At 45.1% G+C, this 24,486-nt stretch overlaps 1 protein-coding gene across 1 annotated transcript in view; it reads right to left on the bottom strand.

Moving 5' to 3' along the window:
* Positions 1-1,244: 1,244 nt before the first annotated feature.
* The window catches only part of LOC126484994 (formin-2-like), a 106,018-nt gene continuing 82,776 nt past the window's right edge, over positions 1,245-24,486 (bottom strand). The window contains exons 3-4 of the mRNA XM_050108600.1: positions 13,175-13,370; positions 1,245-1,954 (exon numbers count right to left, since the gene is read on the bottom strand). Of these exons, the coding sequence (XP_049964557.1) occupies positions 1,245-1,954; positions 13,175-13,370 (906 nt within the window). The remainder of the gene's footprint in view (positions 1,955-13,174; positions 13,371-24,486) is intronic.

Genomic DNA, 24,486 nt, shown 5'->3' with positions numbered 1-24,486 from the left:
CACCAAGCACAGATAAAGTTTCACCCCCCCCCCCCCCCCCCAATGATTAAAGGTTTAACCTTCAGTAATATTATTTTTTCTGTCTCGATCGCAAAGTCAATTAACAGATGTCCGGTTTCAACGCCTTAAGCACCATAATCGGACATAAAATGCTTGACTAGGAATAGAATGTCAATGTAAAGAGATTGTCTTAAGCAACAGACTATGACTGCTGCTGATTTGTAGCATGCAAAATAGTCTTTCATGTAACAAAAAGTAACCTTTTCCTTTATAACTGGTTTCGATATCTATGCTCTTTATCTGTGATAAACTAGTAATAACGAAATTTGAAAACCAGTACACACGATAGCTACAGTCAAAAGCTGTAAAACATAATAAAACTATATGATAAAGGGAAATGGGCCGTAGTGTAGGGTCTTCATCGGGATAGAGTATGCTCATGGTAATCCTACACTACCGGTCACATCTCTTTATCAAATAGTTTTAAAATGTTTTAAGACTTTTGACGCTAGCTATCACTTTTACAAGATTTTTGATTTTCTTTGGTTGTTAGTTTAACAAGGCAGCACATAGATAATGATGACCGTACAGATCTAAACCGGTCACAATGTAAAAGATAATTTTTTGTTGTCTGAAAGACTGCTTTAAATGCTACAAATCAGCAGTCATAGCATTGACATGCTATTCCGAGCCAAGCATTTTATATCCGATGATGGTGCTTGAGGCACTGAAACCGGACATATGCTAATAAAGAGACATTGGGATCGAGACAGAAAAAAATATGTTATTTACAGCATTTCGGTCATGAATTACTCTCAGGTATTTGACGAGGTGGCGTCGTACAACTGGAAGGGATATTTCGGTGAGGAGACGTGTCATCTTCAGACGGTCCTAATACTGTATACTGCTGGAGACGCGTGGAGGAAGCACTATCGAGTGCGTGAAGGGGGGGGGGGGTGGGGAAGAGGAGGAGGGGGAAGGGAGGGGGGTGCATAGGGCTACACCTAGCGGAAGGCAGGATCATGATCAACTGAAGATGGCAACATGTCAGCTTGCCGAAATATCTTGGCGCTTGGACGTCGCAGCCCAGCTGAATACCCGAAAATATTTCAGAACTTCATATGAAAGGAAATCCTGAGGATCGCTATATTTCAAGATTCTTGCGTACCAGTAAAGTGTTATGTATCAGAGTCGTTGGAAATTACTAATAAAATTAATTGTCCTTTACGCTGTTGCTGTTGTCACTATTGAGGGACCATCCCTATGGGGCAGAGTAGAGTCGGTTCGAAGAGCTGAACAAGAAGACAGGAAGAGAGAGCTTCGACGGGCGAGCAGAGCAGCACGGTACCTTCTAGCGCCTTGTTTCGGGCCAGAAGCGCGAGCAGGACGTCCGGTCCGGGTGGCGGCACGGCGACGGGCGCCATATCGGGAGGCGGTGGGTGCAGCGCCGGAGGCGGGCCCGGGGGCAGCGGCGGCAGCGCCAGGCCCGGGGGCGGCGGCGGCGGAGGCGGCGTCGGGGGCGGCACGCCCGGCGCGCGCGCCACGGGCACGGCCACGGGCACGGCCGGCGGGTGGTGGTGCTGGTGCGGGTGCTGGTGGTGGTGGTGCAGGTGATGGTGGTGATGGTGGTGCAGCGGCGGCGGCGGCTGCGGAGGCGGCGGCTGCGGCGGCTGCTGCTGCTGCTGCTGCAGGCCCACCGCCGCCGACATGGAGAGGTCGAGCAGGATGCCCGCCGGGGACAACGTGGCGGCGGCTGGCGGAGGCGGCGGCGGAGGCGGTGGAGGCGGCGGGCACTCACCGGCTGCGCATCGCGGCCGCACCGGCACGGCTGCGGACGGCGCTACTGGGGGCGGCCGCTCGTGGCGCGCTCCGGCCCGCGCTCCAATTTCCGTAAGTGCATCCGTGATTCGGGCGCGCGGACAATAAAAAGAGACCGGCCGGAGGACGGCTGCTCCTGCCGGCGCGCTGCCGGCTCGCACGCGCTCCGCTACGCTCCGCCACGACGCTACGCGACGCCGCGCGACGCTCTCTCCTCTCCTCTCCTCTCCTCTCCTCTCTCCGCTACCTTCCCCCCTCTCCCCCTCTCTCTCTCTTCTCTTTCCGCTCTCCCCCCTCCCTCACTCTCACTCTACCCCTCCCCTCCCTCCCCACCCCGCCCTCGCCACCCAGCCCTCTTCCGCCATTATTGACCATCAGTCTTGATTAGCAGCGAGATTGCGTCACGTGGTGTGTGACGTCACGGCGGCGCCTGCGCGCCGCTACTCGCAGCCCGCCAATCCCGACGCGGCGTCTCGGCGCCCGGCGTCGACGCGTTCGCTCCCGTCCCCAACGTTCACCGCCCTCCCTCCCCGCCACCATTTCCACGTCTGCACGACAAAATTCTTTGTGTCCTTCACTGGTGACTACTTTTGTCTCTCTGTCTTAGAAACTACGTGAGCGTCCTCCAACGGACACTAGCTTAAGCCGAGGAAGAAGTTACTTTCGGCTTTTAGTGCTGTTTAAACTTGATATTTGTGTTTTGAGAGCGTCTTTCAGAGCAACTTTCCACAGGGTACGCTCCTAACAGCTGAGTCGTTCCGTCCAGTCGCTCTCTCCTTTCCATTCACTGCCGACAACACCAGAGTCAGTGTGTGTCTCAATGCAGCTCTGAACGAGTCGCTGGTTTCTCTCGGTATCTTTTTTCCCAAATGGAGACTGTACTTCTTTGTGGCTGTAAATTTCTTCATACACGACGATTTCCTATGTAATCTGTCGCAAAAGATTAATTTAGCAGTCTAAAGCGCTGCAGTCATGGACTGTGCGGCTAGTCCCGGCGGAGGTTCGAGTCCTCCCTCGGGCATGGGTGTGTGTGTTTGTCCTTAGGACAATTTAGGTTCAGTAGTGTGTAAGCTTAGGGACTGATGACCTTAGCAGTTAAGTCCCATAAGATATCACACACATTTGAACATTAATTTAGCGTTCAATATGTCAGATTACTTGCAGGAATGAATGAAAGGAAGGAGTATTAACGATTAACGTCCTGTCGATGACTAGTTAATTGGAGACGGAAAAAAAAGGGAACGTAACATTTTACCTTTTCTTCTCTCCTTCTTCAGTGTCGACTTGTCTGTTTCTCTCTGAAAGTACGCAAGAATCGTCAAACTGTCACTTGCTTAAGCAGAAGAGTCATTACTTAGGGCTTTAGTGCTGTTCAAACTTCATATTTGTGTTCAAAGCACATATCGCGTCTATGTTTCGTCAGCGTTCTCCAGAGCAACTTGTAACAGTGTGCGGTTCTAACAACCTAAGCGTTACTTTCAATAGTTCTCTCTCCTTTTCACTCACTGCTAACACTATTCGATTTCAGTTCCAAATAACCCTCCATGTCTACATGAATACTCTCCGATTTACACATAAGTGTTTGGCACAGGCTTACTAGAACTATTTTCGAGACTATTTGTCGTCCGTTTCACTCTCAAATAGCACGCTGGAAAAATGAACACATAAATCTCTCCGTGCTAGCTCTGATTTGGTGAAGAAAGTTGGTGTTCGTAATTTTGTAAAAATATCTCGCCGCAACAAAAAACGCTGTTGTAATAACTGTCATCCCTACTCGCTTATTGATCCCTGACCCTCTTTGAACTTTTTCGATGTCCACCGTGAGTGCCATCTGGTAATGACCGCATACTGCAGTAAACTTCCGGAAAAGGACAGACAGTTTTACAAGAGGACCGCATGAACTTCCCTTCACCGAGTTGACCCATACTGACAGGATGGGTAGAGCACGACTAAGACATCAACGTATGTAACCAGGAAGACGCAACTGTCAACCGTTTTCGAGAAACTCGGGTATGAAAATTTTAGGCGTGCTGATCAACTCTCTAGGGTCGCCGATATTCAAGGAGTCATCAGCCGTGGTAGTAAGTGCTAAGTTTTATAAGCCACAGGTCTTCAGATCGAACACACCACCGATACCTTTTTCTCTATTTCGACATAATTCTAAGAGACAGATTTATTATGACTGTGCAAATCATCAATATTTAATGACTCTCCTCACTTTTATCTTGGAAAATTGAGATTTTTTCCCTAAAGGATATTGGAAACAAAAAAGGGATACGCCAGAACTTTCAAATTTTATTTATATTATTGTTTCTCCATTGATGGCAATGTAACACAAATAATATGAACCAGTGCATGAATCAGGTTGACAATGGTCTTAAAATCACGAAAACCATAATTATTGAGATGTACGGTACACGCAATGAACGCCGAATTTTTCCATGTGCATGGTTTTCCCAATGTACCTATGACAAAACAAACTGGTTTACATTCAAAACCGATTCTCGGTAGTCACAAAATTTCGCGGCGTACAGGGCTTATCAAGGTATACCGCAAAATACTGTTGTAGATACCTCGCAAAATACCGCAGTGCCGGTAGCTGGATTCGATCCAGCGGTCTCTCACCTGCAAAACTAAGCGCTTAGTTGCTCGGATGCACAATTCGTATGTAAGGAAATTTTCAATACTATTTCTTCAAAAACGCAGGAGAGTTGAGTCTTCCTACTTACATGCACTGATCAGCCAGAACATTATGACCACCTTTCTAACTCGATAACAGCGGCGACGCGCCGTGGCATGGATGTAATTAGTGAGGCCTTCGTAGGTCGCTGGAGGGAATTGGCACCACATCTGCAAACACGTCACCTATTCCCGTAAATTCCGGGGAAGGGGGCGATGAGCTCTAACACCAAGTTCCAACACATGCCAGATTTGTTCGATCAGATTCAGGTCTGACACAATGAAGAACGGTCTGACAATGCGCCAACGTCCAGTTCCGATGGTCACGTGCCCGTTTCAGTCGTAGTTGCCGATTGCTACATTCGTGGCTCATCGGCTGCGTAGGCCCATAATTAGCAGTGTTCAGTGCACTGCGTGTTCATACACACATGCACTCTGCCCAACATTAAAGTCTGACGTTAGTTCCGGCACATTTTGCCGCTTGTCCTGTTTTACCAGTCTATCCAGCCTGCGACGTCCGACATCTATAATGAGGGGTGGCCACCCAGCCCCAAGACGTCTGCCCATGGTTTCACCTCGGTTTCGCCACGTGTTAAAGACACCCACTACAGCACTCCTAGAACACCCGACAAGTCGTCCAGTTTCCGGAATGATCGTGTCGAGCCTCAGCGCCATCACATTCTGCCCCGGGTCAAACTCAGATAGATCGCGCACCTTCCGCATTCTACACACGGACGACTCGCTCACTGATACTGCATGCGCCGTGCGTGCGTCTGACTAGCAGTCATTCCTTGCCAGGTGACGCTGCTATCTGCTGGACGGATTTATGTCGATAATAGGTCGGTGGTCATAATGCTCTGGCTGATAAGTGTATGTTGAAGTCTTAGTCGCGTCCTGCAGACTCTGTCACTATGAATCAAACCTGCGGGGGAAAGTTCGTATAGCCCCCTTGTAAGTGTTGACAGACTTTTCAGTGGATTTGTTGTATTTACTAAGTATTCTCCTTCCCTACAGTTTTTTTCGTAGCTGAAAACCCTTTGTATTTAATTAAATGGACAACTTTTTAATTCGAGTCATTTGTTGTGGAAACGAAATGTAACAAAATATTTGGGAATTACAATTAATACCATTAGCTGCTGACGGGCGTTGATATACATCAACAGGGACGGTTGAAAATGTGTGCCCCGACCGGGACTCGAATCCGGGATCTCGTGCTTACATGGCAGACGCTCTATCCGTCTGAGCCACCGAGGGCACAGAGGATAGTGCGACTGCAGGAACTTATCGCCGGCACGCTCCCCGTGAGACCCACATTCTCAACTTATAGTCCACACACTAAATTCGTAGTGCCCCTGCCACTACACCCATTACTCGCGGCAGACAATCCACCGACTCACGTAAGAGTTCAGGCAATTTGTGTGCAACCGCACTGGAGGTCATCTGTCGGTTAGCCTTAACGATATGAAGATGCCATTGGTGACCGTACAGCTCTCTAGAATGAAATTACAATTAATTCAACTGTCCCCGTTGATGGATATTAACGCCCGTCAGCAGCTAATGGTGTTGATTTAATTGTAATTTCATTCTAGAGAGCTGCATGGTCACCAATGTCATCTGTTCATTTGGACATGTCCGAAGGAACAGATGCCATCTTCATATTCATAAATGTTTTGGGTCCTTCTGTGGAGGGCACCACACTTTCTGTTGTTCTGAATAAACTTTCACTTTTCACAATGGCAGAGCGGAAGTTCTCGACAGCGCCTGACGCACGCGAGCAGTTAACCATCCAAGTACTGGCCACGCCAGGGAAGCGGTGTATTCAAATAGGCAAGGCACTTGGCGACGTTAGATGATACTCAATTGATACGACGTATTTACATGATGCTGCGAGGACAGTCTAAGATGTACTAATAACAGTGGATGCCTGTCATTAAGTGGCGTTTCACATATGAAGCATCTAAACTACCCCTCGGTCAATGATATTACTAGGAACTGCGGAATACTACATACACCATAAAGAGTACAAATCTGAGTGAAATCATATTTTATAATAACTAGGTGACAGGCGAAATACCCTCAGACTTCAAGAAGGATATAATAATTCCAATCCCAAAGAAAGCAAGTGTTGACAGATGTCAAAATTACCGAACTATCAGTTTAATAAGTCACAGCTGCAAAATACTAACGCGAATTCTTTACAGACGAATGGAAAAACCGGTAGAAGCCGACCTCGGCGAAGAGCAGTTTGGATTCCGCAGAAATGTTGGAACATGTGAGGCAATACTGACCTTACGACTTATCTTCGAAAATAGATTAAGGGAAGGCAAACCTACATTTATAGCATTTGTAGACTTAGAGAAAGCTTTTGACAATGTTGACTGGAATACTGTCTTTCAAATTCTAAAGGTGGAAGGGGTAAAATACAGGGAGCGAAAGGCTATTAACAATTTGAACAGAAACCAAATGGCAGTTATAAGAGTCGAGGGGCATGAAAGGGAAGCAGCGGTTGGAAAGGGAGTGAGACAGGGTTGTAGCCTGTTCCCGATGTTATTCAATCTGTATATTGAGCAAGCAATAAAGGAAACAAAAGAAAAGTTCGGAGTAGGAATTAAAATCCATGGAGAAGAAATAAAAACGTTGAGGTTCGCCGATGACATTGTAATTCTGTCAGAGACAGCAAGAGACTTGGAAGAGCTGTTGAACTGAATGGACGGTGTCTTGAAAGGAAGATATAAGATGAACATCAACAAAAGCAAAACAAGGATAATGGAATGTAGTCGAATTAAGTCGGGTGATACTGAGGGAATTAGATTAGGAAATGAGACACTTAAAGTAGTAAAGGAGTTTTGCTATTTGGGGAGCAAAATAACTGATGATGGTCGAAGTAGAGAGGATATAAAATGTAGACTGGCAATGGCAAGAAAAGCGTTTCTGAAGAAGAGAAATTTGTTAACATCGAGTATAGATTTAAGTGTCAGGAAGTCGTTTCTGAAAGTATTTGTAAACAAGAAGAGAATAGAAGCTTTTGAAATGTGGTGCTACAGAAGAATGCTGAAGATTAGATGGATAGATCACATAACTAATGAGGAGGTATTGAATAGAATTGGGGAGAAGAGAAGTTTGTGGCACAACTTGACAAGAAGAAGGGACCGGTTGGTAGGATATGTTCTGAGGCATCAAGGGATCACAAATTTAGCATTGGAGGGCAGCGTGGAGGGTAAAAATCGTAGAGGGAGACCAAGAGATGAATACACTAAGCAGATTCAGAAGGATGTAGGTTGCAGTAAGTACTGGGAGAGGAAGAAGTTTGCACAGGATAGAGTAGCATGGAGAGCTGCATCAAACCAGTCTCAGGACTGAAGACAACAACAAAGGTGACACACGGCTCTTATTGAGTAGATTAAACGTTACTATTTATTTTGATTCATTACTGTTGGGTTGGCTGAAGGGCCAACACCGTGTTACTAGTGGGGGCCGAAATGCACGCGTTTAACTCACAGGCTGGCGTGAGGAGGGAAGGACTATACTGACGTGAGGTCTGGAACATGACAAGGAATTAGAATTCAGAGAGCGGACGTAGCTAGTTCATACTTAACGTTAATCCATTAATGATGAACGTCGCTCTTGACGGTACATGATTCACAATAGTATCTGTTCAGAATACATTCTCATACATAGTAACTGAATATGGCGCCTTGCTAGGTCGTAGCAAATGACGTAGCTGGAGGCTATGCTAAACTGTTGTCTCGGCAAATGAGAGCGTATGTAGTCAGTGAACCATCGCTAGGAAAGTCGGCTGTACAACTGGGGCGAGTGCTAGGGAGTCTCTCTAGACTAGACCTGCCGTATGGCGGTGCTCGGTCTGCAATCACTGATAGTGGCGACACTCGGGTCCGATGTATACTAACGGACCGCGGCCGATTTAAAGGCCACCACCTAGCAAGTGTGGTGTCTGGCGGTGACACCACAACTACTGCTCCGCTGTTAGCTGTATTCAAGTGGTCATTTTGGATTTGTCACTGTGCAGTTACGTCTGCGTAGTCATTTTCAGGTGATTGTACAGCATAACCCATCAAATGACTGCACTTTGGCTACAGTCGAACTATTCCTCTAGTCACGCAATGGTAAAAAACGTAGTGTATTTGTCGTAATTCACAAATAATGGTATGACACCGTTTATTGGAGAGCACTGATGTAACATACGACAGAGGAGTGGAAAAACTGCGCGATGTGTTTGCTATCACCATCGTAAGAATCATAAGCGTGGCACCAGAGGTATATAGTCATAGTCAGTAATTTTTCCTTCACTCTGCATGCGAATGTAGTAGAACGGAAAAACTCTAATACTTGTACGCGGTATCCTGCGTCGTCCACAGGGCAGTGGCTCGCGTGATATACATTGCCTCACAGAAGAAAAGTAATGCAACCAGAAGGAGAGAAGTAAACAAAATCAAACTTCGCGGATTGAGAAGGTATGTGATGTTACATCAGTGACTGCAGTATTGAGTCAAATTTACAAAGAATTTGGCAGAATGAGCCTACCTGTTAGCGTGACACAGCACCCCCACTGGCCAGGATGCTTCTGCTGTTTCGGTTTGGAAGGGTGTTACAAAACCTTTCCTGAGATAAACAGGTACACAACTGTTGTAACTTGTCCTTGTATCCTGGATATTGGTAACTGGACGGAGTTTACATCCTAAACGTTCCCACAAATGTTCTACAGGGGACAGATACGGGGCCAGACAGATTTCTTTCTTTCCGTCTATGAAGATGCCGCTATGGTGTCATTGTACACTGAAGGGTAAAAGAAACTGGTATAGGTATGCGTATTCAGATACAGAGATATGTAAACAGGCAGAATAAAACGCTGCGATCTGCAACTCGCATTTAAGACAGCAAGTGTCTGGCGCAGTTGTTAGATCGGTTACTGCGGCTACAATGACAGATTATCAAGATTAACGTTTGTTTGGACGTGATATTATAGTCGGCACTCGAGCGATGGGATGTAGTACTTCCGCGGTAGCGACGAAGTGGGGATTCTCCCGTACGACCAATTCAAGAGTGTACCGTGAATATCAGGAGTCCGGTAAAACATTAAATTCCGACATCTCTGGGGCCGGAAAAAGATCCTGAAAGAACGGGACCAGAGAGACAGAAGTGCAACCTTTTCGGAAACTGCTCCAGATTTCAGTGCTGGGCCATCAACAAGTGTCAGCAAGAGAACCATTCAACGAAACATCGTCGATATGGGATTTCGGAGCCGTAGGCCCACTCGTCTACCCTTGATGACTGCACAACACAAAGCTTTACGCCTCGCCTGGGGCCGTCAACTCTGACATTAGACTGTTGATGACTGGAAACAAGTTGATTTGTACGATGAGTCTCGTTTCAAATTGTATCGAGTGGATGGACTTGTACGGGTATGGAGACAACTTCATGAATCCATGGACCCTACATGTCAGCATCGGACTGTTCAAGCTGGTGGAAGCTCTGTAATGGTGTGGGGCGTATGTAGTTGGAGTGATATGGGACCCCTGATACTCTGACAGGTGACACGTACGTAAGCATCCAGTCTGATCACCTGCATCCATTCATGTCTATTGTTCATTCGGACGGACTTGGGCAATTCCAGCAGGACAATGACACAGCGCACACGTCGAGAATTGCTACAGATTGGCTGCAGGACCACTCTTCCGAGTTTAAACACTTCCGCTGGTCACCAAACTCCCCAGACATGAACGTTATTGAACCTATCTCGGATGTCTTGCAACTTCTCAAGAGATTTCCACGCCTTCGTACTCTTATGAGTTTATGGACAGCCTTGCAGGATTCAATGTGTCACTTCCCTCCAGCACTCCGTCAGACATTATTCGAGTCCATGCCACGTCATGTTGCGGCGCTACTGCGTGCTCGCTGGGGCCGTGCATCATATTAGGCAGATATATCACTTTCTTTGGAGCTTCAATGTATTATGAGTTGTTTTTAAACCAGAAGATGGCCATTGCTGACCGAAGCCGGTGGTCTAAGGACCTAACAATTTAGCAATCATGGACGAAAATAGAGAAATTTACTCTATATTTTCTGGATCACTGTTCTGTTTGCGACCGTGTCGCAACTAGTGGGACATGGGAATCGTGCTGGCCAAGAAAGTACCTCAAAATCGTCCAGACAGTTAATAGAGTCTCGTGGCAAGTGCGGACGAGCATTGTCCTGTTGAAAAGTGACACCACGATACTGTCGTACGAGAGGGGACGCAGGATGTCCGTGATGCACCGCTGTGCAGTCTGAGCTCCCTCAGTCACTATCAGTCATACCAGATGGCTCTCCGCAACATGGCGCCACGAGGAACGCCTCTTCAAATCATTAGAAGGAAGCCACCATACTCGCTGACGAGGATCATCCGAAATGATCCAGAACTGTGATTGACTGCTGAACACACTTCGACGTGATTCATAACCAGTCCACACTTACTAGCACGGTACCATTACAAAGGCAACCGGGGTGTTGACTGCAGCTTACTCATGGGACGGTAATTCAGTAGTCCGGCTGCTGGTGCCTGAGAAATAGTGAGGGGGGACTCATTATGTTGCAGTGAGTCCATTATTTGTTTCCGCATGGTAGACGCAGATGTGAAGGGGTTACAGCGTACTTTGTGCACAATAAGGCGATCGTTCCTTATGATGGTCAGACGTGGTCGAAGAAACCTCGACGAGATTATGTCTGCAGACACGTTCCTAATGCTGTACAACATCGGGTCACTATCACTTTTGAATGCCCCACGTATCTGGATGTTGCATGATCGACCGGAGACCCACAACGAGGCTCCTTTAGACAGGGCTGATAACGCTGTCTCACGCGTTTCCGGCACTTGGTGTCTTTCACGGTGATACTCTACATCTGACGTTACTCAAGTCCCTTGCACATCCTACCAGACTTGTTAATAACACCAAACACGAACAACATTGATGTACTGTGATTCTATTTACTTGTCAAAGAGAACTGCAATACTAAAAATTTACGTACCCACCTGTGATGTGTACGTGTACGAAGTGAGACTGTATACCGACCTTGTCTTCTGGGTGTTTAACCTTTTCTGACAGGCAGAATTCCGAGCATTTGTGATGTTGACGATAATTACGTTAACCAGTTTACTGATGCACTGAAAACATTAATCCTACATATAGTGAAGAACCTAGTGAGTTATGTTGCATTTGTGGAGAAGTAGGTAAATGCCGTGTGACTAGGGCCTCCGTCGGGTAGGCCGTTCGCAGGGTCCAAATCTTTCGATTTGACGCCACTACGGCGACTTGGGCGTCGATGGAGATGAAGTGATGATGATGATTTGGACAACACAACACCCAGTTCCTGTCCGGAGAAAATCTCCGACCCAGGCGGGAATCGAGCCCGAGCCCTTAGGATTGACATTAAGTCGCGCTGACCACTCAGCTACCGGTGGCGGACTGGAGAAGTAGGTACAGCGGTTTCTCGTGCTCTACTTGTAACCATGCCGCATGGACTAGAGAAACACCCGAAAACTATATTTGTGAAACAAGTTTATCCAAGAAATTAACGTTCTAAAATTTGCTGAAATTTGAAAATGAATGTGATTACCGATTCCATGTTACTCTTTAAATACATTTCACTAATGTAATTTCCTAAAAGAAACTGTCAAATAATTTAACTGGGGATTAATTTGACTCATGTAAGTTTAAGCTTCCCTTCTCAAGCGCACAGTTGCCCAACAACTACGGATAGTTACCCTGTGGGGTGAGGAATCGTATGTGTAGTCGCGTATTTGTGGTCCTTACGCCGGCCGTTGTGGCCGAGAGGCTCTAGGCGCTTCAGTCTGGAACCGCGCGACCGCTACAGTCGCAGGTTCGAATAAAGCCTCGGGCATGGATGTGTGTGATGTCCTTAGGTTAGTTAGGTTTAAGTAGTTTTAAGTTCTAGGGACAGATGTTAAGCCCCATAGTGCTCAGAGCCATTTGAAACATTATTTTGTGGTGTTTACGGTTAAACTTGGTTGCCCTGTTTCTTAAATGTAAATTAATTTAGTAGCAGAGAAACTACAGCAGACTTTTATACAGTTGGTTTAGGTTCGTCATAAAATAATTTTTGTTTACCCACACTTTGTTCTACCACTTTCCCATACACTTTAGTGGCTCTGATCACTATGCGACTTAACTTCTTAGGTCATCAGTCGCCTAGAACGTAGAACTAATTAAACCTAACCAGTCTAAGGACATCACACACATCCATGCCTGAGGCAGGATTCGAACCTGCGACCGTAGCGGTCGCTCGGTTCCAGACTATAGCGCCTAGAACCGCACGGCCACTACGGCCGGCTACCCTTTAATATTAATCAACTGGACAGACTACAGAAGTTTATCATCAAATGTGTAATGAGATATTGACGAATTCTTTTTTACGCACGTTAATAGAGAGATGCCGCAAATTTTACTTCGCTGTAATGAGGGGAGAATCATGAGAAGTGTTTGTTTACTGCAACTGTTTCATCCCGTTTTTGCACCATTAGAAAGGAAAAGTTATATTCGACCTGAGAAAACAGAGTTGGTGAGTAGTTTAGCGGAAGTGCGCTGGTGTGCCACGCATGCTATACGATTGCGTCCATTTCATTTGTCGGCAGAGCAAGGTCTGGGCGCAGTAAAAACAGCGCGGCAGTTAACGGCCTCCGTGCTGGCAGCAGCCGCCGGCAAATTCACTCCGGGTATGGAGTCGCCGCGGCACGCCAGCCCAGCGCTGGAGACTGATGGAGCGACCGCCAGCGGCGCCAGCGTCGCCATGGCAACGCCCCACCGCCGCCCTCGTGGCGGGCAGCCGCGAGACGCCGCGTCTACCCCCAGCGGCGCATCCTGCCATTCACAGACGTAACCATAACACTGATCCGCTCTCTGGTTGACCGAAACTATGTTTGTGGGGAACAGAGCAATACACTCAAATGTATCCATTCTACAGGGTGTTACAAAAAGGTATGGCCAAACTTTCAGGAAACATTCCTCACACACAAAGAAAGAAAATATCTTATGTGGACATGTGTCCGGAAATGCTTACTTTCCATGTTAGAGCTCATTTTATTACTTCTCTTCAAATCACATTAATCATGGAATGGAAACACACAGCAACAGAACGTACCAGCGTGACTTCAAACACTTTGTTACAGGAAATGTTCAAAATGTCCTCCGTTAGCGAGGATACATGCATCCACCATCCGTCGCATGGAATCCCTGATGCGCTGATGCAGCCCTGGAGAATGGCGTATTGTATCACAGCCGTCCACAAAACGAGCACGAAGAGTCTCTACATTTGGTACCGGGGTTGCGTAGACAAGAGCTTTCAAATGTCCCCATAAATGAAAGTCAAGAGGGTTGAGGTCAGGAGAGCGTGGAGGCCATGGAATTGGTCCGCCTCTACCAATCCATCGGTCACCGAATCTGTTGAGAAGCGTACGAACACTTGGACTGAAATGTGCAGGAGCTCCATCGTGCATGAACCACATGTTGTGTCGTACTTGTAAAGGCACATGTTCTAGCAGCACAGGTAGAGTATCCCGTATGAAAACATGATAAAAAAATGGTTCTGAGCGCCATGGGACTTAACTGCTGTGGTCATCAGTCCCCTAGAACTTAGAACTACTTAAACCTAACTAACCTAAGGACATCACACACATCCATGCCCGAGGCAGCATTCGAACCTGCGACCGTAGCGGTCACGCGGTTCCAGACTGTAGCGCCTAGAAACGCACGGCCACTCCGGCCGGCGAAAACATGATAACGAGCTCCATTGAGCGTAGGTGGAAGAACATGGGGCCCAATCAAGACATCACCAACACTGCCTGCCCAAACGTTCACAGAAAATCTGTGTTGATGACGTGATTGCACAATTGCCTGGGGATTCTCGTCAGCCCACACATGTTGAATGTGAAAATTTACAATTTGATCACGTTGGAATGAAGCCTCATCCGTAAAGAGAACATTTGCACTGAAATGAGGATTGACACATTGTTGGATGAACCATTCGCAGAAGTGTACCCGTGGAGGCCAGTTAGCTGCTGATAGTGCCTGCACACGCTGTATATGGTACGAAAACAACTGGTTCTCCCGTAGCACTCTCCATACAGTGACGTGGTCAACGTTACTTTGTACAGCAGCAACTTCTCTGACGCTGACATTCGGGTTATCGTCAACTGCACGAAGAATTGCCTCGTCCATTTCAGGTGTCCTCGTCGTTCTAGGTCTTCCCCAGCCGCGAGTCATAGGCTGGAATGTTCCGTGCTCCCTAAGACGCCGATCAATTGCTTCGAACGTCTTCCTGTCGGGACACCTTCGTTCTGGAAATCAGTCTCGATACAAACGTACCGCGCCACAGCTGTTGCCCCGTGCTAATACACTCCTGGAAATGGAAAGAAGAACACTTTGACACCGGTGTGTCTGACCCACCATACTTGCTCCGGACACTGCGAGAGGGCTGTACAAGCAATGATCACACGCACGGCACAGCGGACACACCAGGAACCGCGGTGTTGGCCGTCGAATGGCGCTAGCTGCGCAGCATTTGTGCACCGCCGCCGTCAGTGTCAGCCAGTTTGCCGTGGCATACGGAGCTCCATCGCAGTCTTTAACACTGGTAGTATGCCGCGACAGCGTGGACGTGAACCGTATGTGCAGTTGACGGACTTTGAGCGAGGGTGTATAGTGGGCATGCGGGAGGCCGGGTGGACGTACCGCCGAATTGCTCAACACGTGGGGCGTGAGGTCTCCACAGTACATCGATGTTGTCGCCAGTGGTCGGCGGAAGGTGCACGTGCCCGTCGACCTGGGACCGGACCGCAGCGACGCACGGATGCACGCCAAGACCGTAGGATCCTACGCAGTGCCGTAGGGGACCGCACCGCCACTTCCCAGCAAATTAGGGACACTGTTGCTCCTGGGGTATCGGCGAGGACCATTCGCAACCGTCTCCATGAAGCTGGGCTACGGTCCCGCACACCGTTAGGCCGTCTTCCGCTCACGCCCCAACATCGTGCAGCCCGCCTCCAGTGGTGTCGCGACAGGCGTGAATGGAGGGACGAATGGAGACGTGTCGTCTTCAGCGATGAGAGTCGCTTCTGCCTTGGTGCCAATGATGGTCGTATGCGTGTTTGGCGCCGTGCAGGTGAGCGCCACAATCAGGACTGCATACGACCGAGGCACACAGGGCCAACACCCGGCATCATGGTGTGGGGAGCGATCTCCTACACTGGCCGTACACCCCTGGTGATCCTCGAGGGGACACTGAATAGTGCACGGTACATCCAAACCGTCATCGAACCCATCGTTCTACCATTCCTAGACCGGCAAGGGAACTTGCTGTTCCAACAGGACAATGCACGTCCGCATGTATCCCGTGCCACCCAACGTGCTCTAGAAGGTGTAAGTCAACTACCCTGGCCAGCAAGATCTCCGGATCTGTCCCCCATTGAGCATGTTTGGGACTGAATGAAGCGTCGTCTCACGCGGTCTGCACGTCCAGCACGAACGCTGGTCCAACTGAGGCGCCAGGTGGAAATGGCATGGCAAGCCGTTCCACAGGACTACATCCAGCATCTCTACGATCGTCTCCATGGGAGAATAGCAGCCTGCATTGCTGCGAAAGGTGGATATACACTGTACTAGTGCCGAAATTGTGCATGCTCTCTTGCCTGTGTCTATGTGCCTGTGTGTCTGTCAGTGTGATCATGTGATGTATCTGACCCCAGGAATGTGTCAATAAAGTTTCCCCTTCCTGGGACAATGAATTCACGGTGTTCTTATTTCAATTTCCAGGAGTGTACATACATCAAATGGGCATCCGCCAACTCCGCATTTGTAAACATTGCACTGACTGCAAAACCACGTTCGTGATGATCACTAACCTGGTGATGCTACGTACTGATGTGCTTGGTGCTAGTACTGTAGAGCAATGAGTCGCATGTCAACACAAGCACCGAATTCAACATTACCTTCCTTCAATTGGGCCAACTGGCGGTGAATCGAGGAAGTACAGTACATACTGACGAAACTAAATTGAACTCTAACATGGAAATTAAGCGTTTCCGGGCACGTGTCCACATAACATCTTTTCTTTATTTGTGTGTGACGAATGTTTCCTGAAAGTTTGGCCGTACCTTTTTGTAACACCCTGTATATATATATATGTTGTTTGAGGGCTGCTATTGTGTTGTATATTATTTTATGGAATAATATACCAGGTGTACCGGTATGAAATGAGCGTTTTTTTGTGAAAATGAAACACTAATTTTGAACTGAAAAGTAAAAACATTTTATTAAAAGTACTGACCATTGCTTTCTATATATTTTGACCACCTTTCTGGCAATTTGTGGCCACCATGCCAATAGAAACGTTCGTCTTTTGAAGCAAACCAATCAGACACCCAATTTTCGACTTCTTCGTGGGAATCGAAGTTTTCCTCAGCCAATGCGTGTCCCATTGATGAAAACAAATGGTAGTCGGATGGGGCCTAGTCTGGTGAATACGGCGGGTGGGGTAGAAGCTCCCAGCCAAGTGTTTTGATTGTATCCTGAACCAGTTTTGCTTTGCGTGCAGGTGCATTGTCGTGTAAAAAAATTACTTTGCCATGTATTCTGGCCCATTCTGGTATTTTTTCGATCAATGCATAGTTCAAATTGATCATTTGTTGTCTGTAGTGATTAGGATTCACAGTTTCACCGAGTTTTTGAAGCTCATGATACACCACACATTTCTGATCCCACCAAACACAGAGCATTGTCTTCTTGCCGAATCGATCTGGTTTTGCAGTCGATGTTGATGGTTGTCCCGGATTAACCCATGATTTTTCCCGTTTAGGATTCTCAAAATAAATCCATTTTTCACTGCCAGTAACAATTCGATGCAAAACTGATTTTCTTTCATGTCTTTGAAGCAAAATTTGACAAATGGTTTTTCGGTTTTCCATCTGTTTTTCATTCAATTCATGTGGCACCCATTTTCCACGCTTTTGGATCTTTCCCATAGCTTTCAAACGGTCAGAAATTGTTTGTTGTGCAACATTTAGCATTGCTGCCATTTGCTTCTGACTCAAAGTATCATGTTCATCCAGTATTGCTTGCAATTCGGCGTCTTCGAACTTTTTGGTGGTCTTCCACGTTCTTCATTTCTTACATGAAAATCATTGTTTCTGAACCGTTGAAACCTTCATTTGCATGTTGCTTCTCTTAGGGCATGATTACCATATGCCTCGACAAGCATTCGATGCGACTGTGCAGCACTTTTTTTCAAATGAAAACAAAAAAATAATGCTTTCCGCAAATCATCACTTTCTGGTATAAAATCCGACATTTTTAACACGTGAAAACATATGATGTTGTTTGTTCCATGACTTGATGTATACTAAATATCTTTGACAGATGTAATACCAACCAAACAAAAAAAAAGGCTTGTTCACAACAAATGTTCCCTATCGACACATTTGTATCTTAACGTTCATTTCATATCGGTACACCTGGTATTCTGCAACAGTCACTTCACTAATATGTTATTAGGACGACGCGTATCGGTAACATGCTGCCATCATAAGGTACTTTACAGTAACTGTAACTGCACCTCATGATGGCAACACGCTGTCGAAACTTGTCATATTAACAAAATATTAGCAACAAGTGACTGTTGCAGTTTATATTATTTCATATATGAACAACAGATATGCGCCAGGAAAGTGTGTTGGTACATTTGTTGTTAGTATTATGTAGTAATGACCTCGCAGATAATATTTTTGCATATGAAGCTGTTATTTACAAGGGTCGTTCAATAAACAATGCTCCCACGGTTTTCCTTCTCAAAACATATTTATTCTTAAGAGTTAGGACTTGGTAACATCAATTAACATTCCTTTTTTCTACATAGTCTCCATCACGTTCTATGGTCTTACGTTTGTGACATGTAATAGTACGTATTCCCTTTTGGTAAAAGTACTCGACCTGTGCAGGTAGCCATGTTTTCACCGCATAGATAACGCTCACACCATCTTCAAAGTGTGTTCCACGTAGGGAATGCTGAAATGGCCCAAACAGATGGAGGGGCGAGGGCATCAGGCCTGAACCATAGAGTATATGACGCAATGATGTCCAGGATAGTTCAGCAATGTGTTCCGGGGTCTGAGGCATGTGCCTATTCGTGTAGAAGCACTATTGCTTTTAGATTCGTGTCGGACCGAACTCGTGGGAAACGGTTCATAATGTTCTGAGTCCTCATACATGCCTCCAAATTAATGGTTGACCCTTTCTGCAACACACATGAGAAAGACACTATCTCTATTCCAAAATCAAGTTTACTGAATTTGTCAACCCGGAGATACGCGATCTGTTGCAAATTTTTTATTTATGTTAAGGACTGAAAACCCATGCAGTCAATATCGCACACGATATCTATTTGGGTGAATTACTAGTTTCGGCTAACAAACTAGCCATCTTCAGATCATAAAATACTCTTGATTAGTGTTGGTGCCATTATGCCTTCAAACGTCGTTAACATTTTTCTTAAAATGACAACATACGTACCTAACACAGTTAAAAACAGCTTTTCATCGTTCGTGGCCAGTGTAATCGAAAGATGGTCATAAAACAAAGGCGCTACGCCATTAAATCTTGGTAACTGACAGAATCAGTATTATAGCATCTTGTAACAGAGATCATCATGCATATGTTGCTGTAACGTGGCACGTCTAAATAGTATGGTATCTGATGACCATTAATTACAAAGGTCATGAAACGCAGCATTCTGCAAATGCGTAGTATACACATGTGTGGCCGGTACTATAGCGCTGTAGCGAAATGGGGACACGAACGCCTTTGTTTTATGACAATTGTTCAAATATACTGGCCAAGAATGATGAAAATCTGTTTTTAATTACTTAATGGATGGATGTTGTCAATGGCACCAACACTAATGAAGAAAATTTTGTGATCTGAAGACAGCTAAATAGTTAGGTGACTAATAATCCATCCAAACAAATAAGATTTCATGTATGACCCTGAATTCATGGTTTTTGACTCCCTAACATAAAAAAAAGAACTATTCCAAAAGACTGTCATGGTAACTTTCCCAGAGAAGAAACAGCTGCCTTGAACTACTTCTTTGGTGACTGCGGGTGGTGCCACTCCAGTGATTGTGTTTTTCTTTATATCTCAGACTGATAGACCCAGATTTCGTCACCCCTAACGGTCCATGAGAGAAAAGCCTCTCCGTTGGCCTCAAACTGCTCTATATGTTCAAATGGAATGATTTCTCTTTGAATGCTGTGGTCTGTTGTGAGCATTCGTAGAACCCATCTCGAGTACATCTCGAATCATACAAGTCTTAGTCATTGCACATGCATTTGCAGTGCTCACTGATAGCTGTGGAGCCAATAGCCGAATTGTGAGGCGCTTGTCTGCGTGAATAATAGTATCGATGGCGGTTCACTAGATCGGGATTAGTGGCTGTGCCAGGACGACCCGAACATGGTCGATCATGGAGGTTAGTTTCTGCACTAATTCACTCTTTAAATCTCTTTACCCATCGTTCAAGAGTACTATCAATTTCATCATTAGCATATACTCCACAAATAAATTAATAGATGTTCACCATGGTTCGTTTTCCGCAACCAAGAACTGAATTACAAAGCGTTACTTGTAACTATTGTCTTGGATAGACGCCAGTTTGGTGGCTCATTACGTCTCTGCCACATGTCTAAAATGTTCTAAACTTTGTGAACGTACTGAAGAAACATCAGATTTGTAGCATCTGGGAGGACCTTTTCCTATCGACATTATCACCTGTAAAAAAGAATAAAAAAGTTACAAGAAATGAAAAACTGTCTTAAATATTATCATGATCTGAATACTTTCGCGGTATTTTTCTAAGTGGTGCAAAAGTTAGCAACTTACTTTAAATGTTCTGAAACTTAAAGTTGTACAGTTCACAAAACAAAAAAGAACGTGGTATGATATGACTACAGTATCAGTGAATCACATTTGGAATAGATTAGCTCATGCTAATACCTACCCGGTAGCAGAGACGTTCATTGGTAGAATACGAAGGAAATGGAATCAATGTTGTTGTTGTGGTCTTCAGTCCTGAGACTGGTTTGATGCAGCTCTCCATGCAACCCTATCCTGTGCAAGTTTCCTCATCTCCCAGTACCCACTGCAACCTACATCCTTCTGAATCTGCTTAGTGTATTCATCTCTTGGTCTCCCTCTACGATTTTTACCCTCCACGCTGCCCTCCAATACTAAACTGGTGATCCCTTGATGCCTCAGAACATGTCCTACCAATAGATCCCTTCTTCTGGTCAAGTTGTGCCACAAACTTCTCTTCTCCCCAATCCTATTCAATACTTCCTCATTAGTTATGTGATCTACCCATCTAATCTTCAACAATCTTCTGTAACACCACATTTCGAAAGCTTCTATTCTCTTCTTGTCCAAACTATTTATCGTCCATGTTTCACTTCCATGCATGACTACACTCCATTCAAATACTCTCAGAAATGACTTCCTGACACTTAAATTTATACTCGATGTTAACAAATTTCTCTTCTTCAGAAATGCTTTCCTTGCCATTGCCAGTCTACATTTTATATCCCCTCTACTTCGACCATCATCAGTTACTTTGCTCCCCAAATAGCAAAACTCATTTACTACTTTAAGTGTCTCGTTTCCTAATCTAATTCCCTCAGCATCAACTGACTTAATTCGACTACATTCCATTATCCTCGTTTTGCTTTTGTTGATATTCATCTTATATCCTCCTTTCAAGCCATTGTCCATTCCATTCAACTGCTCTTCCAGGTGCTGACAGAATTACAATGTCATCAGCGAACCTCAAAGTTTTTATTTCTTCTCCATGGATTTTAATACCTAGTCCGAATTTTTCTTTTGTTTCTTTTACTGCTTGCTCAATATGCAGATTGAATAACATCGGGAACAGGCTACAACCCTGTCTTACTCCCTTCCCAACCACTGCTTCCCTTTCATGTCCCTCGACTCTTATAACTGCCATCTGGTTTCCATACAAATTGTAAATACCCTTTCGCTCCCTGTATTTTACCCCTGCCACCTTTAGAATTTGAAAGACAGTATTCCAGTCAACATTGTCAAAAGCTTTCTCGAAGTCCACAAATGCTAGAAACGTAGGCTTGCCTTTCCTTAATCTTTCTTCTAAGATAAGTTTTAAGGTCAGTATTGCCTCACGTGTTCCAGTATTTCTACGGAATCCAAACTGATCTTCCCCGAAGTCGGCTTCTACTAGTTTTTCCATTCGCCTGCAAAGAATTCGTGTTAGTATTTTGCAGCTGTGACTTATTAAACTGAATGTTCGGTAATTTTCACATCTGTCAACAACTGCTTTCTTTGGGATTGGAATTATTATATTTTTCTTGAAGTCTGAGGGTATTTCGCCCGTTTCATACATCTTGCTCACCAGATGGTAGAGTTTTGTCAGGACTGGCTCTCCCAAGGCCGTCAGTAGTTCCAATGGAATGTTGTCTACTCCGGGGGCCTTGTTTCGACTCAGGTCTTTCAGTGCTCTGTCAAACTCTTCACGCAGTATCGTATCTGCCATTTCATCTTCATCTACATCCTCTTCCATTTCCATAATATTGTCCTCAAGTACATCGCCCTTGTATAGACCCTCTATATACTCCTTCCACCTTTCTGCTTTCCCTTCTTTGCTTAGAACTGGGTTTCCATCTGAGCTCTTGATGTTCATACAAGTGGTTCTCTTATCTCCAAAGGTCTCTTTAATTTTCCTGTAGGCAGTATCTATCTTACCCCTAGTGAGATAATCCTCTACATCCTTACATTTGTCCTCTAGCCATCCCTGCTTAGCCATTTTGCACTTCCTGTCGATCTCATTTTTGAAACGTTTGTATTCCTTTTTGCCTGCTTCATTTACTGCATTTTTATATTTTCTCCTTTCATCAATTAAATTCAATATTTCTTCTGTTACCCAAGGATTTCTACTAGCCCTGGTCTTTTTACCTACTTCATCCCTCAGAGCTACCCATTCTTCTTCTACTGTATTTCTTTCCCCCATTCCTGTCAATTGTTCTCTTATGCTCTCCCTGAAACTCTGTACAACCTCTGGTTCTTTCAGTTGATCCAGGTCCCATCTCCTTAAATTCCCACCTTTTTGCAGTTTCTTCAGTTTTAATCTACAGGTCATAACCAATAGATTGTGGTCAGAGTCCACATCTGCCCCTGGAAATCCCCTGGAAATGTCTTACAATTTAAAACCTGGTTCCTAAATCTCTGTCTTACCATTATATAATCTATCTGATACCTTTTAGTAACTCCAGGGTTCTTCCATGTATGCAATATACATCATATAAAATAGAAATTGTTTATAGCATACATGCGCAACTCTTCCTAGAATATTGCAGTACTGTGTGGGACCCATAGCTTACTCTTTTTATCATGAATCAGACTAAAGTTAAGCATGTACTAAAATCTCCTACGTGTCACTAAGGACCGCAAAGACAAGATTATAATAGCCGTAGCGCCCACATTGGTGCTTAGGCAATCATTCGTCCCGCAATCCACACGGCAGAAGAAGGGCAGGAGCCCTGGTTTGTGGTACTATGCCAAATACCCCATGTCACAAACTTTCTGGTTGTATACGGAGAACAGATGTAAATGAAACAACCGAATCTGTACAGGGAAGTTTCCATTAAGTGTTACCTTTACATCTATACTCCGCGAGTCAACTTATGATATGTGGAGGTAGGTACTTCACATTATTTTCCACTGTTACAGTGATCATGATGACCATGACGTTGAATACAGAGCTCTCAAACATATGCTCGTCGCCACCCCTACTGGATTTCAAATTACACATTCCGAAGTCTGCACGATGTTTGTTCACACAAGCGGAATCGCTATGATTATTCTGCAGGAAGACATATTACCAATTTTCTTCAGAATTTCATACATCTTTTAGTCATCATTCATCTGATTGGTTTGATGCGCCCCTCCACGATGTCGTCTCTTGTGCCAACCTCTTTATCTCAAAGTAGAATTTACACGCATCACCCTCAATTATTTGTTGGCAATATTCCAGTCTTTGTCTCACAACACAGATTTTTACCGTGTACAGCCACCTTTGTACAATGGAAATTATTCCCTGCCATCTGAACTCACGTGCTGTCATCCTGTCTCTTCCTCTTGTTAGTGTGTTCGGAACATTACTTTCTTCGTTATCCTGCAGGGAACCACATTTCCTATCTCATCAGTCTATTTAATTTTCAACTCCCTGCTACAACAACACAATTCAAACACTTCGATTTTCTTCTGTCGTGGTTTTCCCTGAGTTCTCAATTCACTTCGATACAATGTTGGAAATTTCTTCCTCAAGGCGTATGTTTGATTCTATTAGACTAATTTTTGGGCCGAATGTCCTCTATTTTTCTAGTTTTCTTTTCATGTTCCCCAGGCTTCGTCCCTCCGTGCTATTGGAATTCCCTAATTTTGTCTACTCCATGCTCACCAATTTCGATGTTACGTTTATCACTAATCTCAATTGTGCTACTCCTCATTACTTCAATTGTTCTTCTGTTTACTTTCCGCCCATATTTTGTGATCATGAGACTGATAATTCCATTCAGCAGGTACTTTTTCTCCTCTTCACTTTACTCAGGGTACCATTTCCATCAGCGAGTATTATCACTGCTATTCTTTCACCCTGTATTTTAATCTCACTCTTGAACCTGTCTTTTATTCCCATCATTCCTTTCCCTTGTATAGATTCAACAGTAGGGACGAAAAAACTGTAACTCTGTTTCACACGCAGTTTTTTTTTCCTTTTTTTTCCCTCTTGGTTTGTCTTTCTTAGTGTCCCCTGTTGGTTCAGACGGATACTGTATTTTATCCGTTTTTCACTATTTTTACACCAATTTTCACCAATTTTTCCGAAATTTCAAACAATTTACAACTT

The sequence above is a fragment of the Schistocerca serialis genome, chromosome 6, assembly GCF_023864345.2.
Source record: "Schistocerca serialis cubense isolate TAMUIC-IGC-003099 chromosome 6, iqSchSeri2.2, whole genome shotgun sequence".
Lineage (NCBI taxonomy): Eukaryota > Metazoa > Arthropoda > Insecta > Orthoptera > Acrididae > Schistocerca > Schistocerca serialis.
Note: the sequence above shows the minus strand (reverse complement) of the source record. Positions and strands in the feature narration are given on the sequence as shown.